The sequence below is a fragment of the Bidens hawaiensis genome, unplaced genomic scaffold (assembly GCF_021521415.1).
Source record: "Bidens hawaiensis isolate Kalapana, Puna unplaced genomic scaffold, B.hawaiensis_p1.1 tig00053101_1, whole genome shotgun sequence".
Classification (NCBI taxonomy): Eukaryota; Viridiplantae; Streptophyta; class Magnoliopsida; order Asterales; family Asteraceae; genus Bidens; species Bidens hawaiensis.
The window spans coordinates 1-18,557 of NW_027506242.1; the positions used below are offsets into that span (position 1 = coordinate 1).

The window sequence follows — 18,557 nt, forward strand, 5'->3', positions numbered from 1 at the left end:
GCTTATAAAACCAATTAGCACCAAACATGGTCAAGGCTACACTTCCGATTACATAAGTACTAGATCTTTTATCGCCAAACGAGAAAAAAACACAATCATGTGGAAAACATACACTTTTAGCACAATAATAAAGCAAATAAAGTTTCTTCAATTCAACCAAAAACAAATTTATCAAAACCTGTAATCTTGAACTAAATGAGTTTAGTTGAACAAAGAAGAACGAATTGATTGAAGAATTGTTTCAATGCAATTGGAATCTCATCACCCTATATATAGTGTTGGTAATCGTCAATCAATCAACCACAACGGTCATACATTCGTTGAAGGAGATACACTGTTGTGTTGGGAGATAAGGTATGGGCCTGGAACTAAACTTTATATGGGCATGCCTTGACCAGCAACATCACTTTAACCCAAACAACCCCATTTTAAAGATATTACAAACTAGCTTGTATGTTCTTTCTATTTCTTTCAATTAACACTCAACAATGTTTCTTAATTAATTTTCAAGATATTACAGAGTAGCTTAACATATATATATATATATATATATATATATATATATATATATATAGAAGAGAGTTCAAATAAAAAACAAGTGTTTTGTGACAAGTGTGAGAAGAACTTTAAAATAAAACAAACCACCTAAATATGACACTATACAATGTAAATATGAAACAATACAATTATTTAAAAACTACCAATCTCAACCACTAGATCATAGATCCAATGGTCTAGATCTATTTTTATTCTTCTCACAAAAATATTGTTTTTTACATTAACCCTACCCTATATATATAACAAACTTATTATGTTATACATTTAACGAATATAACTTACTGATTTATTTTTGGATGGATAACTGTTAGGATTCTGCCTCATTTACTGCTGATAATGAGACCCCGATTTCTGTTACCGATAAAGTCAAGGGAAAGAAGATTTGTGAAGATAGCGTACCCACTAAACGTAAGCTTTACACCGTTTATGATGTCGATGAACTTGAGGTTGCTACCTCCAATAAGGGACGTCCAGGGATCAAGATTGCTAAACCGGGTGAAAATATGATTCCAAAGCTGTTGATCCCCAAGCTTGAAAAACAAGATTGATTATTTTGAATTTGGGAGATTGGTGAAAGACGACAAGTATGGTTGTTTCAAGTTTTTGTTTTGTTTTTCCGAATAAGTCGTCTGTTTTTTTGTTTTGTTTGGTATTTTGTTTGATGTTTTGTTTCGGTTTGTGTGTCTGAATTTGAATTTAAACTTTTTATATTAATATTAAAGATTAATGTTCTATTATATGGTCTATTTGTTGTTCTGAATGTTTATTGCAAGTTCTATGCTCGAGTCACATGTCAAACCCGACCAGCCTGCTTGGAAACGGGGTCGACCAATGGCTAAGTTATAAAACAAACGTGTGCTCCAAAATATTAAACATAATTGTTGTAAAATATATAGAGTTTGTCTAATATATTCGTGGCAGATGGCAAACCCGAGCGTCCCACTCGGAAACAGTGGCGGACCATTGGCTAAGTTATAATACATGTATTTTTGTAAGTCAAAACACTTAACTCTAAAATATATAATGTAATAAACTCTACATATTTTAATAACTATATGTCAGTTAAGTAAAAATTATGAATCAAATATATTTAGTTATACACAGCTAAAAGTAATAACTGGTTTATATATATTTAGTTATAAAATATATAAAATAAAAAATTAGTAGTCAACTCTAATTAGTGAATTCCCTAAACTTACGTATCAAGAATTAAGACTCATATATATATCGTTTTGATTTATTTCTGCTATGGAAACAAAATTTCAATATCAATTAATAATTAATGACTTCCCTTAAGTTATGCACTACTAATTAAGTTAAATAACATATGGAAGTCCATTGTTAAACATTTCAAATGGTATGTGATGTAAGTGTCATGTGACCTATCTTTAAATTTTAGTACGTCTTTTTTATGCAATTTTACAAATAATTAGGCAATAAAACATGTATAATAATATTGTATTTTATCTTTATGTTTTTCTAGAGTTTGATATATATTGTTTAAAAAATTTATGTCCGGGAGTGAGGACTCCATAGATTTACTGTACACAAACACATTTGTTTATTTTGTGTATAAAAATAACAATCAATCTAAACCTTTAAAATAAGAAAACAATGATTTATTTGTAAAAGAAAAATAAGGAAATGATTGGGTAAAAAGAAACGCTACCTATTAGTTGTCATTCAATTTCCTCATTCTAAAAATAAAATTTTGAATTTCAATATCCCAACAACTTCTAAAACTAAAATTCTATGGTGTTATTCTTTCCTTACGAAACACCTTTATTTATTTGATTGTGTTTGCAGTCACAAACAAATATCCATCACTACAACCTCAAGAACCTTTCATGTGTTCTGCTCCTCTTCAATCGTTTTATCGACAATAAGTTCACATCCAAGTATGTTTTTTATATTGCACATCATATATTAATATAATATTTTTTAGTTGGCCCTTTATGATCATGCACATCATAATATATTGCACATCATTATACGTTTTTATAGTTTCTCTGTTTTTTTTTTTCACTTTTGTTAAAAAAAGTATGCATACTTCGTGCGAATAATGTAACGATAATACTGACCAAAGTTGAAGGCAAAGATGTTATATTAAGGCATTTTTATTGTTATAGTTGAGGTGTAGGATAGTGTTTAGTTGCAGGTGAAGGATGGATTTATATCCAAACATATTTTCTGCATAAAATGCATATTTGTGTATACTAATCAAAGTGTGAAGTAATAGTTGTAAAATATATAGAGTTTACATAATATATTCGTACCAGAGGTCAAGCCCGAGAGGCCCGCACGGAAACGGTGGTGGACCATTGGCTAAGTTATAATACATGTGTTAGTATTTTTGTAATTATGTTTAGTGTATTTCAATTGTATAGATTATATTTCAATTATATACATTATACATGTTAAACTAGAATATTATAATTAAGTTGTTCTATTAAAACACCACCATTCGTGTAAGGCCCCGTTACCGGTAGCCCTACTTTAACGTTGGATTTACTCATAAACGCAGTTCTAAATATCAGAGTTAACAAAAACTTTCGCGGAATAAAAAAAACTTCATCCATAACATTTTACATAACCATCAAGTCATGTCTTATAAAACATTCGTAGTCAAATAAAACAAAATATAGTCTTTAAAACATCACAAAATTTCTTCGAGATGCCAGTATCTTCGATTTCCATGCCATGTGTCTTCAGTCACGCGAGCTGCCTCAACCTATTTGCCTGCGTGCTTACTAAAAGTCAGCTATGCTGAGTGAGTTCTAGTTAATCACGTAACTTACTTTTCATACACATATACGTGCCCGAAGGTACGCATTACAACATATCAAGATCAGCATTCGTCCATACACATTCATATCTAACCATACATTATAAAGGGCGTTTCACCCTACATACCTCGAATATTTTTAGGGTCCGGTACCCTCCATCCTCGGATATTATTAGGGTCCGGTCATCCTTTATCCTGGATATTATTAGGGTCCGGTCACCCTTCATCCTCGGATATTATTAGGGGTCCGGTACCCTTCATCCTCAGGTATTATTAGGTCCGGTACCCTTTCTTCCATAGCTTCACACTATACCTGTCCTGACAATACGTGCAATCTCCGAAGAGCGTTCACGTACCATTAACTTATCATACGTACATTATGCATACATCATAAATATTCATACATGCATCTTATCTTACGTCGTACATAGCAATCACGTCTTTAGCTACCACCTGACGGTACATGCAATATCCGAAGATCGTTCACGCACCATCAAGCAATCATCATACATACATCATACAAGGCATACACTTACCACTTAAGGTAAGTGTATTAACTATCACATCGAGTATGCACACAGCCCCGAAAACATAACAAGGAAGTGGGGCTAGAAACTCACCTCAATGCGGTTGCCTTCACCGTTTACGGTTATTCCCTTCTTGAGCTGTGCCCAACTAACTGCCTTAACACATTTTCCATTAGGGTTTTGAATCCTTAAATAATTTGCTACTTAAAGTCCAAGGGCTTCTTTGTAATTAAATCGTTTTTTTCTAAGTCCAGGGACTGTTATTGTCATTCAGTTAAACTTCTAATTCGTTATTGGTTCATAGCGAATTGGATTATCCTAGCGAACTGGTTCTTATAACGAACTGAACCCTTAACGAACTGGACTCCTTAACGAATCAGTCCATATAGCGAATTGGACCTTCTAATTCGTTATTTCTTTTAACGAACTAATCATAACGAGTCAAGGGTAATTTGTTACCCTTTTCCCTTAACGAATCAGAGACGAATCATAGACGAACTAGAGCTAGTTCGCTGTGCTCCCTTAAGCGAATCAACTAACGAATCACCTTCAATTCGTTAAGTCTCCATAGCGAACTAGGGTTAGGTCAGGGAATGTCAGAACATTCCCTGACATTCCTTATCCTCGTACCACTATTCCGGCGCCGCCTTTGCCGGAAAGCCGCCGGAAAACCGCGAACACGTCGGAAAAACGAGTTTTAACTCGTTTTTCACCGTTTTTCGTCCCGTTCGATCCAGATCTGAGCTAGGGTGACCCCTAAGCTCATCATAGGTTCGGTTTATACCCGATTCCACCCAGATCTCGTGACTTAAACGGTTTAACGGTGTTCGCTCGTCGTTTAGTGACCATAACTAACGGATTTAAGCTCATACAACAAAATACTATCATACCTTGGGTCGGGATCCGATTCTTCTTCTATATTTCGGCTAGAGAGAGAGAGAGCTTAAGTGTGTGTGTTTGAGAGGTGTAAGGGATATGTGTAAATGAATTAAATGGAGGATTAAGGGTATATATATTTTTGATTATGGGCTTAAGCCCATGGTCTTTCCTTCATTCCTCCATAACCCAAGTCCATAACCCATATCCATTTACCCAACACAAGTCCATCTCGTATTCTATTCAACTAAACCGATAACGCCCGCTATAAAATAAACGAACTTTATTTTATTAATATAACCGAAAGTAGGATGTTACAAGTCTTCCCTCCTTAAAGAGGTTTCGTCCCCGAAACCTAACTATTACATAAACAGATTCGGATAAAACTTGCGTATCTCATCCTCAGCTTCCCATGTAGCGTCCGATCCCTTGCGATGCTTCCATATCACTTTCACTAGGGGTATAACCTTGTGACGAAGTTGCTTGTCTTTGCGATCGACAATCCCTATTGGTTGCTCGATGTAGTTCAGCTGTTCATCAACCTCAATGTCCATCAATGGCACGTCCGATGTGTCATCAGCTAGACACTTCCTTAGATGAGAAACATGGAAGGTTGAGTGAATTCCTTCTAACTCTTCAGGCAATTCCAGTTTATAAGCCACTTCACCCACACGATCTATAATCTTAAACGGGCCAATGTACCTAGGACTCAACTTTCCTATCTTCCTGAAGCGAATGATTCCTTTCCAAGGCGAGACCTTGAGCATCACACTGTCACCAACGTTACACTCAATCGGTCGTCGCCGCTTATCAGCATACGACTTCTGTCTATCTTGAGCAGCTTTCATCCTTGCCTTAATCTAATCAAACTTTGAAGAAGTTTCTTGCACAACTTCTAAACTTCCTATCTCGTTCTGACCAATCTCCCCCCAACATACCGGGGTTCTACATCGTCTACCGTAAAGCATCTCAAACGGTGGCATACCAATACTTGAATGATAACTGTTGTTGTAGGAGAATTCTGATAGATGCAGATGATCGTCCCAACTCCCTCCAAAGTCCAAAACACAAGCACGTAGCATATCCTCAAGGGTTTGGATCGTCCTTTCAGACTGCCCATGTGTTTGAGGATGATACGCCGTACTGATGTTCAATCTTGTTCCCATAGCTTCATGGAACTTCTTCCAAAACCTCGAAGTAAAACGAGTATTTCTATCAGACACGATCGATAACGGCACTCCATGCTTAGATACAACCTCTTTAATGAACAAGCTTGCCAACGTTTCTGACGAGATAGCCTCTCGTATAGGCAGAAAGTGAGCACTCTTGGTCAAACGGACCACAATCACCCAGATGGTATCATGATGCTTAGCTGTACGAGGTAGCTTAGTTATGAAATCCATGGTGATGTGTTCCCATTTCTATTCTGGTATCTCTAAAGGCTGCATTTTCCCATAAGGCTTCTGATGCTCTGCCTTGACTTGTAAACAAGTTAAGCACCTACTGACGTAATCTACCACATCATTCTTCATTCCTGGCCACCAGTAGTCTCTTTTCAAATCTTGGTACATCTTCATAGCTCCTAGATGAATAGAATATCTTGACTTATGAGCTTCATCTAAGATTCGACCTCTGAGATCTCCATGGCGTAGAATCCGCATGCGGTCAAACCTAGTCTTAACACCATGCGTGTTTTCCATCAACTCGTCTTGCTGACCAAAAATCCTTTCTTTCTTTACTAGCCCTTCATCTACCAGCACTTCAGACTGCACCTTGATGATTTCTTCAAATAAGCTTGAGTTCATAACTAACTGATATGACTTTACTAATGCAATGACTTCCTCATTCTTACGGCTTAGTGCATCAGCGACCACGTTAGCTTTACCAGGGTAGTACTTAATATCGCAGTCGTAATCCTTTATCAATTCTAACCATCTTCTCTGCCTCATGTTCAATTCCTTCTGCTCGAAGAAGTACTTTAAACTCTTATGATCTGTGTAAATGGTACACTTAGTACCATACAGATAGTGTCTCCATATCTTGAGAGCATGCACTACTGCTGCTAGCTCCAAATCATGCGTCGGATAAGTACTCTCATGGACCTTCAATTGTCTAGACGCGTAAGCTATCACCTTTCCTCGTTGCATCAACACGCAACCTAACCCACGATGCGAAGCATCAGTACAAACAACCAAATCCTTGTCACCATCGGGTAAAGCAAGGATTGGAGCTTGCGTGAGTCTATTCTTTAACTCCTGGAAAGCCTCTTCCTGAAACCTACCCCAACTGAATACTATCGACTTTCGGGTCATGCCGGTCAACGGTGCGGCTATCTTGGAGAAACCTTCGATGAATCTCCTATAGTAGCCAGCTAACCCTAAGAAGCTTCGTATATCAGTCGAATTATGTGGAGTCTTCCAATTTGTTATCGCTTCAATCTTAGCTGGGTCCACAGTAATCCCTTCAGGATTGATCACGTGACCTAGAAATTGTACTTCTCGCAACCAGAACGCGCATTTCGAAAACTTAGCATGCAACTTCTCTTTCTTCAGAGTCTCCAATACTTCTCGCAGATGCTCAGCATGGTCGGACTTGCTTTTGGAATAAATCAATATATCGTCGATGAAGACAATAACCGACTTATCCAACATTGGCCGACATACCCTATTCATCATATCCATAAATGCTGCGGGAGCATTCATTAGACCGAATGACATTACGACTCGCAACCAGAACGCGCATTTTGAAAACTTAGCATACAACTTCTCTTTCTTCAGAGTCTCAAATACTTCTCGCAGATGCTCAGCATGGTCGGACTTGCTTTTGGAATAAATCAATATATCGTCGATGAAGACAATAAGCGACTTATCCAACATTGGCCGACATACCCTATTCATCATGTCCATAAATGCTGCGGGAGCATTCGTTAGACCGAATGACATTACGAGGAACTCATAATGTCCATACCGCGTCCGAAACGCTGTTTTAGGGATGTCTGCCTCTTTCACCTTCAACTGACGATAGCCTGATCTGAGATCTATTCGTGAGAACCAGCTTGACCCTTGCAGTTGGTCAAACAGATCGTCAATCCTTGGTAAAGGATATCTATTCTTTACCGTAAGCTTGTTCAACTCGCGATAGTCTATGCACATTCTCATACTTCCATCTTTCTTCTTCACTAACAACACTGGCGCGCCCCAAGGAGAAACACTTGGTCTTATGAAACCTTTGTCAAGGAGTTCTTGTAGTTGGGACATCAATTCTTTCATCTCAGACGGCGCTAGACGGTAAGGCCCTTTCGCGACGGGCTAGGCTCCTGGTATTAAATCTATCAGGAATTCTATCTCACGTTCCCGTGGCAACCCCGTAAGATCCTCAGGGAATACTTCCGGGTAATCGCGCACAATAGGAACATCTTTCATTTCTTTCGTCTCGGCCGTAGCGTTGACAACATACGCCAGGTAGGCACCGCACCCTCGCCTTAACAAACCTTTGGCTTTTATCATTGAAATGACGTTAAAACCTGAACTTTTCTTATCGCCATAAACCGTCACGACACTACCATCCAAGGACTTTAGCTTTATTATTCTACTCTTACATACTATCTGAGCTTCGTATTCGGATAACCAATCCATTCCCAAGACTACATCGAACCCTCCTAAGGTTATGACATACAAAGTAACAGGGAACTCATGTCCCTCTAATTCTATCTTACAATCCTTAACCATTTTCATTATTTCCACCGAGGTTTCACTAGCGGTTTCTACTATGAAGGTTTCAAACACTCGGCAACTTTTCATTTTTGCTAGTTTACTAAACGTCGTAGCTACAAAACTCCTATTCGCACCCGAATCAAATAATACTGAAGCAGAAATACCGTTTACTAGGAACGTACCGGTCACAACATCAGGAATCTGTCTAGCCTGTTCCTGGGTCAGCATGTAGGCTCTAGTCCTCGGCCTTGCTTGATCAGCATCTTTCTTCCCACTACCTCCGGCCTCACCATCGGCGCACTCCCTTGCCATATGGCCTGTCTTACCGCACTTAAAGCATGCTGGTTTTGCATTACATTCATTAGCATAATGACCCATCTTCCCACACTTATAGCAGGCATTTGTCCCCATCATGCATTCTCCACCATGATCCTTTCCACATTTGTGGCACACGTCCGAACCAGTACCCCCCTTGCACTCGCCACCGTGTACCTTCCCACACGTCTTGCATGTCTTTCTCCCCCACACATTCTGCTTCTTGTCCCTAGGGTTCCATAACTGAGTACCAGGTCGTTTGGCAGGCGCAACCCACTTCTTCTCCTTCTTCTCATCCATAGCCACCTCATCTATCAAGTCCTCATAAACCGTTTTCGCGAGCCCCACAGCAGAATCAAAAGTACCTGGTCTACCAGCCTTGACCAAGACACGAACATTCTGTGGCAGTCCCCTGAGGTAGAATTTGATCCGCTTGGCCTCGGTGTTCACCATGTCTGGCACCAACCTTGACAGACGGTTGAATTCAGTGAGGTATTCTCGGTGAGTCATCTTATCCGCCTTCAGACTTAAGAACTTCATCTCAACCTTCTCTATCTCTGCATCAGCACAGAATCGTTTCATCACTAACTCCTTCAGATCGTCCCACCTCAAGGCCTTGATCTCTTCTCGACTCTTCCTCTGCTCGACTGTCTCCCACCAGTACATCGCCTCCTCACCGAAGGATTGGGTAGCATACCCCACAGCTTGGTCGGGACGACATTCGCTAATTCGGATAATTTTGTCCATCGCGGTTATCCATTGGAGAGTAGCGATTGCGTCTCCCAAGCCGGTTAGCTCCGGTGGACCACAGCTTTTGAAAGACTTATAGTTGCACCCACCTCGGCCCCTTTTCTCGTCATAAACCTTCACTGACTTCACCACGCTTGATTCTTCCCTTTCCCCTTCACCACTTTTCTTACCATCTCCTTCCGCCCTTTCAGCGGTTCTTTCACGACCTCCAGCAGACCCTTCAGCATTCCAGTTCTTCGCAGCAGCTGCTACCGCTTGCACAATGGCACCTTGAACAGCAGGGTCGAGTTGATACCCCTCGTTGTTACTCGGATTTCCACCAGCTGCACTTCCTTCTCCCTCATTATTAGTAGCTGCTTCCACTGACGGTTCTCGGACAACGCGTGGCTGCCACGACATCCCGTACGTCCTCCTTTTCCAGCAGCTTTCTTAGCTCCAGCCATTAGTATTCTATAAGGAAACACAAACGTCATCACTTAAGGAACCATTTAGTACAAGGATAGTAAGGCTAACAGGTAATAACAGTGGCCAGCTGTGATTAGCTGATCACGTTACTTTCCGTGTCCTATACACTTCCCTTTATGAGTCTATTTGTGCTGGTTCTACTTCTAACAATTAGACAATCAAGAATTTCATATCATCTTATACCTCTATCCCTAGAAATTAAGCTAGCATTCACACATTCTTTATTTAGCAATTACGCAAACATTCATTCATTATTCTACTTTACATGTGAATTTAATCACGTACTTTACCTTTATTTAGCTTGCTTGAGTGACACATGGCATTCTCATACTGGCATCGTCTTTCTTTTCTTAATTTGTACCCCATTCTCTGTTCGAGTCTAAGCATGTAGGATGCTTAAATCTCTCGAACTTTGCTCTGATACCAACTTGTAAGGCCCCGTTACCGGTAGCCCTACTTTAACGTTGGATTTACTCATAAACGCAGTTCTAAATATCAGAGTTAACAAAAACTTTCGCGGAATAATAAAAACTTCATCCATAACATTTTACATAACCATCAAGTCATGTCTTATAAAACATTCGTAGTCAATTAAAACAAAACATAGTCTTTAAAACGTCACAACATTTCTTCGAGATGCCAGTATCTTCGATTTCCATGCCATGTGTCTTCAGTCACGCGAGCTGCCTCAACCTATTTGCCTGCGTGCATACTAAAAGTCAGCTATGCTGAGTGAGTTCTAGTTAATCACGTAACTTACTTTTCATACACATATACGTGCCCGAAGGTACGCATTACAACATATCAAGATCAGCATTCGTCCATACACATTCATATCTAACCATACATTATAAAGGGCGTTTCACCCTACATACCTCGGATATTTTTAGGGTCCGGTACCCTCCATCCTCGGATATTATTAGGGTCCGGTCATCCTTCATCCTCGGATATTATTAGGGTCCGGTCACCCTTCATCCTCGGATATTATTAGGGTCCGGTACCCTTCATCCTCAGGTATTATTAGGGTTCGGTACCCTTTCTTCCATAGCTTCACACTATACATGTCCTGACAATACGTGAAATCTCCGAAGAGCGTTCACGTACCATTAACTTATCATACGTACATTATGCATACATCATAAATATTCATACATGCATCTTATCTTACATCATACATAGCAATCACGTCTTTAGCTACCACCTGACGGTACATGAAATATCCGAAGATCGTTCACGCACCGTCAAGCAATCATCATACATACATCATACAAGGCATACACTTACCACTTAAGGTAAGTATATTAACTATCACATCGAGTATGCACACAGCCCCGAAAACATAACAAGGAAGTGGGGCTAGAAACTCACCTCAATGCTGTTGCCTTCACCGTTTACGGTTATTCCCTTCTTGAGCTGTGCCCGACTAACTGCCTTAACACATTTTCCATTAGGGTTTTGAATCCTTAAATAATTTGCTACTTAAAGTCCAAGGGCTTCTTTGTAATTAAATCGTTCTTTTCTAAGTCCAGGGACTGTTATTGTCATTCAGTTAAACTTCTAATTCGTTATTGGTTCATAGCGAATTGGATTATCCTAGCGAACTGGTTCTTATAACGAACTGAACCCTTAACGAACTGGACTCCTTAACGAATCAGTCCATATAGCGAATTGGACCTTCTAATTCGTTATTTCTTTTAACGAACTAATCATAACGAGTCAAGGGTAATTCGTTACCCTTTTCCCTTAACGAATCAGAGACGAATCATAGACGAACTAGAGCTAGTTCGCTGTGCTCCCTTAAGCGAATCAACTAACGAATCACCTTCAATTCGTTAAGTCCCCATAGCGAACTAGGGTTAGGTCAGGGAATGTCAGAACATTCCCTGACATTCCTTATCCTCGTACCACTATTCCGGCGCCGCCTTTGCCGGAAAGCCGCCGGAAAGCCGCGAACACGTCGGAAAAACGAGTTTTAACTCGTTTTTCACCGTTTTTCGTCCCGTTCGATCCAGATCTGAGCTAGGGTGACCCCTAAGCTCATCATAGGTTCGGTTTATACCCGAATCCACCCGGATCTCATGACTTAAACGGTTTAACGGTGTTCGCTCGTCGTTTAGTGACCATAACTAACAGATTTAAGCTCATACAACAAAATACTATCATACCTTGGGTCGGGATCCGATTCTTCTTCTATATTTCGGCTAGAGAGAGGCTAGAGAGAGAGAGAGCTTAAGTGTGTGTGTTTGAGAGGTGTAAGGGATATGTGTAAATGAATTAAATGGAGGATTAAGGGTATATATATTTTTGATCATGGGCTTAAGCCCATGGTCTTTCCTTCATTCCTCCATAACCCAAGTCCATAACCCATATCCATTTACCCAACACAAGTCCATCTCGTATTCTATTCAACTAAACCGATAACGACCCGCTATAAAATAAACGAAATTTATTTTATTAATATAACCGAAAGTAGGATGTTACAATTCGTCAAACATACAATATACATTATTGTTGAACATCATTAAAAAAATTGTGTGAACTCGTGACAAACTATCTGCTTTAACAAATTTAAAATTTTTTGGCGTATAAACCCAATTGAACTGCATAATGTATTTTTTTTAAATTTATGTCATGTTGTTGACGCTTTAAATTCACACTTAATGTATTTATTTTGTTAAATCACAAGGCGATGTCTAAAAAATCAAATGCTCACCTTATGAATTCGGAGAACGATGTTTCTAACAAGATATATGCAACAAGGTCAAATTGTAAGTCATTCTTATACATGTTTATAATCAAGTTTATGGGATATTAGTTTATTTTATATTACATCTAACATAAAAGATTGAGCCTGTTTGTTTTTTTTTCAGTTGATGCATCTGGAAGTCCATTGTCGAACATTTCAAATGGTATTCCATTTGATAGTGAGATTTTTTTAACATGAATTTAAATTTGCTAAATTAAATTAAGAAAACAACAAAGACTCAAAATACTTATCTATGTTGCAGTGTTTAATAAAAACAATGCCTATTTTGATGCTGCTGAAAAAAGAAAACAACGAAAACTCATTTTGGATTCAAGAAAATCCAAATATAATGCATCTGATAGTTTGTCAAAGGACCATAATTCGCCTACCATTGAAAGATCAGCCCGTATTTATCCAAGTAGTAAGATATACAAACTTACATTCTTATTAATTTGACCCATTATAGTTACACCAAAAATTGAAATATAAGGAGGAATATATTAACTCACTTTTCTAACTTTTTTAATAGGTTTTTTAACAAGAACTCCCTTTTCAGACGTTTCACATGGTACACCACATGCACCCTTTTCGATATGCAAATATTCATTGATTTTTAGACCCATTCTTAGTCTAAAATAGAATTAGTATGTTTATTTATATTAAGGATATATAGCTTGCAATTTTGTAACAGTTTATAACAGAGAAGCTGCTGAGAAACGAAAAGCACGAAAGCTTATTATAGAAAAGCTAAGGTGCGTCCGTCAACATTAACCAGTCATAATACATCAAATGTCGATGGTTCCTCGACCAGTGGAGTGTCAAACGTTATACAAAAACCAGGTACATGTAGTTACAACAATATGTACTTATTTCTATACCCAATTTCATCGTAACATATTATTATTATTATAAATATTATTATTATTATTATTATTATTTTCTTTATTATTATTAAAGTCATAAATTATGTTTTATATATGTCTTGCAATTATATGACAGTTTTCAATAAAGAAGCTGTTGAGAAGCCAAAAGTGCATGCGTCAACATTAACTGTACATGATATATCAAATTTGTATTGTCCGTCTACCAGTGGAGGTTTAAATCGTAATCATACACCAATTAGTAAGATTTCACTATTTATATTAAATTCACACATTATACTTACCTGCATAAATTAGATACGTTAATTACAGTTTATTTATTTGATTTGATTTAATTTTTGTTATTGTAGTTGAGCTATCAAGAACTCCCTTATTGGATATTTCGAACGGTATGTCGCATTTACGATTCTGTTTTGTAATTCAGTATAATTCTATTAATATTCATATTTTTTACCCTTTGTTTCATATTTGTTTACAGTTATTAACAGAATTGCTGCTGAGAAACGAAAAGCACAAAAACTAATTTTGGATAATAGAAGATCTAAACTGCACGCGTCTACATTAAGGCTTCAAAATACTACACTTTTACATACAAATAGTAACCGCATATCCTATGGCAAAAAAATTGCTTCCTCTTCAAATACGTCTGTTAGACATCAACGTACATCCATCTCTAAAGTCAACGAAAGTATAAATTCATCGGATGTAAATGCTAGTATGCATTTATATATTAGTTATTATTATTTTTTTGTTATGAATATAAAATTGAAAGTTATAGACATTGTTTTGGAGACCGGACCGGACCGGCCGGTTTGACCGGTTCAACCGGAATTCGATAGTCCAGCCGGTCCGAGTGGTCTAGATGAAACGTTCAAACATAAGTTAATTAAAATTAGAAATTGTTAAACAAAAATAAACAACGCTATCACAAATAATCAAACTCAACACCTGTTAATTATAAGGAATGTACAAAGCCATCTGGGCTAGCAGTTTGTTTATCTAATTCAATAAGCACCAATATTAATACAAATAATTATTCAAATGTAAACTAAGTTTACTTTAAAAAAGTATTGCACGTTACTTATTTTAGTAATAAAAATTTAATCTAGAAATATTCGACTATTAATATGTTCATAATCAGATAGTAGTCTCTTTTTTTTCAAATTATATTCCTAAAAATCGGGAATATTTATTATATTTTATATATTGTGTAATTTCAATTTATAAGTGTTCCGAGCGGGCCGGTTCAACCGGTCCGAGTAGTGAACCAGTGATGCGTCCGGTTTGATGTCCGATCCGGTTACGAAAACATTGGTTATAGATGAACACAACCACATACAACATTCCAATTTTAGCAATAGTGTTCGTTATTATAATTTTAACTTTTAATTTTAGCATGTGCATCTAATACGAGTAACATTATGCATAACAAAGATATACATGTTGACGATATTGTTAGGGACCCGTTTGTAGGAATATCTAGAGGTAAATATATTTCAGAAAATCAAAAATTTAGTAGTTTTTTTATAACAAAGTTATAATTATTTATTTCAAATCGTGTAACAGATTACTTGGACCATGGTGATCAAAGTTTGATGTGTGGAAGTTGTTACGCAAAGTTATGGAAAAATGAAGGAGTACATGGTAGAACAAATAATGGGATAACAAATTATTTGTTATGGTGTGGTTACGGCAAGGTTCAACTTCCACGATTAAAAGCTCCTGATCTAAACTATAAAAAATTGTTTACTGGTGTTGGCTCTAAAAGCAAATACTTTTTAAACAATATTCGCCGTTACAATTCGATATTTAGTTTTACTTCAACGGGTGGAAAAGTTGATAACTCCATTAATAACGGTAAAGCCCCGTACATTTTTAGACTTGGTGGGCAAAATTTTCATCGTATTGGAAGTCTTCTACCTCTGCAAGGGGGAAAACCTAAATTCTCCCAACTATACATATATGACACGGATAATGAAGTATCAAATAGAAAGACAGTATGTGGACATGTATAATAAATTTTCATATACATTATTATTATTATTTGGTTTTATCATTGTTTATATAGACATTGGTCTAATAATAAAAATATTTTGTAGTGACACAACCAGGGGATCTACCTCAACTTCAGACTTGATTGATCTGGAAATTATAACATAATTGAAGAGTATGTTAGACTCTCAAAATGTTTTGGTCAAAACATATAGAATGGTTAGAGATTGTTACAAACGAAATCCAAATTGCAACCTAAAACTCCGTCTTATTGGAAAAAGGCAACAAGATGGAAGAACATATAACTTACCAACCACATCTGAAGTTGCAGCTCTTATTGTTGGAGACATTACTGATTCATATGAAAATCGAGATATTATTGTAGAAATGCAGTCCGGAGAGCTTAAACGCATTAGTGAACTGCATCCTTCGTACATTGGTCTTCATTATCCTATGATATTTCCGTATGGAGAGGATTGCTACAGAATTGACATTCCACAGAGAGTAACATCAAGTTCATCTACTAAAAATTTGAAAAAATGTACAATGAGAGAATTCTTTGCTTATAGAATTCAAGATAGGGATAACAAATTTTCGTTGATTCTTATTTCCCGTACGTTGTATCAATAAGTTTAGTTGATGGGTACACAATGATTGACAGTGAAAGACTTTTTTGGGTGCGTCATCAACAAAAACATCTTTGATGTGAAACTTATGAAAACCTACGCAATTTACATATCCAAGGAAATGATGATGTTTCTAGCATTGGACCCCCGTGTAATATTACCTTCATCTTTCACCAGTGGTGCTAGATATATGATGCAAATTATCTAGATGCAATGGATCTATGTAAGTGGTTTGGGTATCCAAACTTTTTCATAACCATCACATGTAACCAAAATGGCCAGAAATTAAACATTTTCTTAAAGATACCAACATCAATCCCGAAGACAGGCCTGATATCTTATCTAGAATATTTAAAATGAAGCTTGATTCAATTATTAAGGACCTAAAAGATAAAAACTACTTGGTAGAGTTTCAGCAGGTATGTTTCAATTTATTTAATTATTATGTAATATTTATACAATAAATATTAGCATTTTATATATTGTTAATTTTTGTGTATAGTAATCATATAACCACTTACAATATCTACAAAACTAATGTTTTATTCGTTTTAACGTTTTTGTAGTTGTCTATACTGTGGAGTTTCAAAAACGTGGATTGCCTCATGCCCACTTATGTTTATTTTTGCATCCCGATCACAAACTAACTGTTGTTGAGAATGTTGACCAGTTTATATGTGCCGAGATTCTAGATGAAAAAGAAGATCCAACATCATATTCACTCGTGAAGGAGTTCACGATGCATGGGCCATGTTGGGCTGCTAATTTAAAGTGTTCATTTATGATTGATAAAAGATGTTCAAAGAACTTCCCAAAGAAGTTTTCTAATGCAACTTCACTTGATTCAGATGGATTCCCTATATACAGAAGAAGGGACTCCGGCTCGTATGTTGAAAGGTCAAATATACAGTTAGATAATCGTAGTGTGGTTCCATATAACAAAGAACTTTAAAAAAGATATCAGGCACATATAAATGATGAGTGGTGCAACCAAGCAGGGTCCATCAAGTATCTGTTTAAGTATATTAACAAAGGTCCAGACAGGGCTACTGTTTCAGTGGTACAAAACAATGAAGGAGTTGATGATCTTCCAGAAAAAGATGAAATAAAAGAATATTATGATTGCAGATATATATCTACGTGTGAAGCATCATGGAGGATTTTTTCTTTTGATATTCATTATAGGTATCCTTCTGTGATGCGCCTCCCATTTCATCTTCCTGGACAACAACAAGTTGTTTATGAGGCTGACGAGGACCTTGAGAATGTGCTGGAGAAAGCATCTGTAAATTCTTCCATGTTCACATCTTGGATGGATTGTAATCAACATGACGACCTTGCACGACAACTTACTTATGTCGAATTTCCAAGTAAGTTTGTTTGGGTACTTAAAGATCGAAAATGGGAACGAAGAAAAAAAGGGTTCGCAGTTGGTAGAATCCATCATGTTTCTCCTTCTCTTGGTGAAGTATATTTTTTAAGAGTTCTTCTTAACAAAGTAAAAGGACCAAGATCATTCGACGAAATTAAAACGGTTAATGGTGTAATTTATGCTACTTTTAGAGATGCATGTTATGCACTTGGTCTTTTAGATGATGACAGCGAATATATCGAGGCAATTCAAGAAGCGAGTCAATCGGGATCTGGTTTTTTTCTTCGTAATTTATTTGCTTCTATGCTAATGTCAAATAGTATTTCGAGGCCAGAATTTGTTTGGGAGAAGACATGGAGTATTTGTCAGACGACATCCTTTACCAACAACGAAGAATATTAAATATTCCAGGTTCTTTTTTACCTTATACTCTACTTTTTAATTTAAGCTTCAACTTTTTTTATGTGTTTTAATATTATTCGAATCATGTATGTATGATTTTGTTTTTAATTATATACAGATTTATCACTAACTGAAGAGCAACTTAAAAACCTGACTTTATATGAGATTGAGAAATTTTTACTACGCAACAATTATAGCTTAAGAAGATTTTTGACTATGCCTTATCCTGATAATGAGTCGCTATCGTCTTCTAACAACCGTTTGATTATTCAGGAGCTATCGTATGACATACCAACTTTACAAAATGAGGTTCGGTGTCTTTTGAGTCAGTTAACAGCTGAACAATGACTAATTTATGATGATATTAATAGAGCAATCGAAGGTGATAATGGTGGTGTATTCTTTGTTTACGGTTATGGTGGAACCGGTAAAACCTTTTTGTGAAAGACACTTTCTGCTTCAATAAGATCCAAAGGAGAAATAGTTTTGAATGTTGCTTCAAGCAGCATTGCATCTTTATTATTGCCGGGAGGACGAACAGCACATTCA

General features: G+C 37.0%; 1 protein-coding gene across 1 annotated transcript; it reads left to right on the plus strand.

Moving 5' to 3' along the window:
- Nucleotides 1–15,824: 15,824 nt before the first annotated feature.
- Nucleotides 15,825–18,452, plus strand: LOC143617209 (uncharacterized). The gene is made up of 5 exons (XM_077089837.1): nt 15,825–16,221; nt 16,801–17,131; nt 17,192–17,970; nt 18,127–18,289; nt 18,380–18,452. The coding sequence occupies exons 1-5, from the start codon at nt 15,825–15,827 to the stop codon at nt 18,450–18,452; spliced, it is 1,743 nt and encodes a 580-aa protein (XP_076945952.1).
- The last annotated feature ends 105 nt before the right edge of the window (nt 18,453–18,557 follow it).

Bases quoted from the DNA above. Each gene is read 5' to 3' on its own strand.
- LOC143617209 (XM_077089837.1), top strand. From the start codon at position 15,825: ATGGTTAGAGATTGTTACAAACGAAATCCAAATTGCAACCTAAAACTC. The intron at 17,132-17,191 runs GTCAAATATACA...ACTTTAAAAAAG, and splicing joins TCCGGCTCGTATGTTGAAAG to ATATCAGGCACATATAAATG. The intron at 18,290-18,379 runs GTATGACATACC...TGATATTAATAG, and splicing joins TTGATTATTCAGGAGCTATC to AGCAATCGAAGGTGATAATG.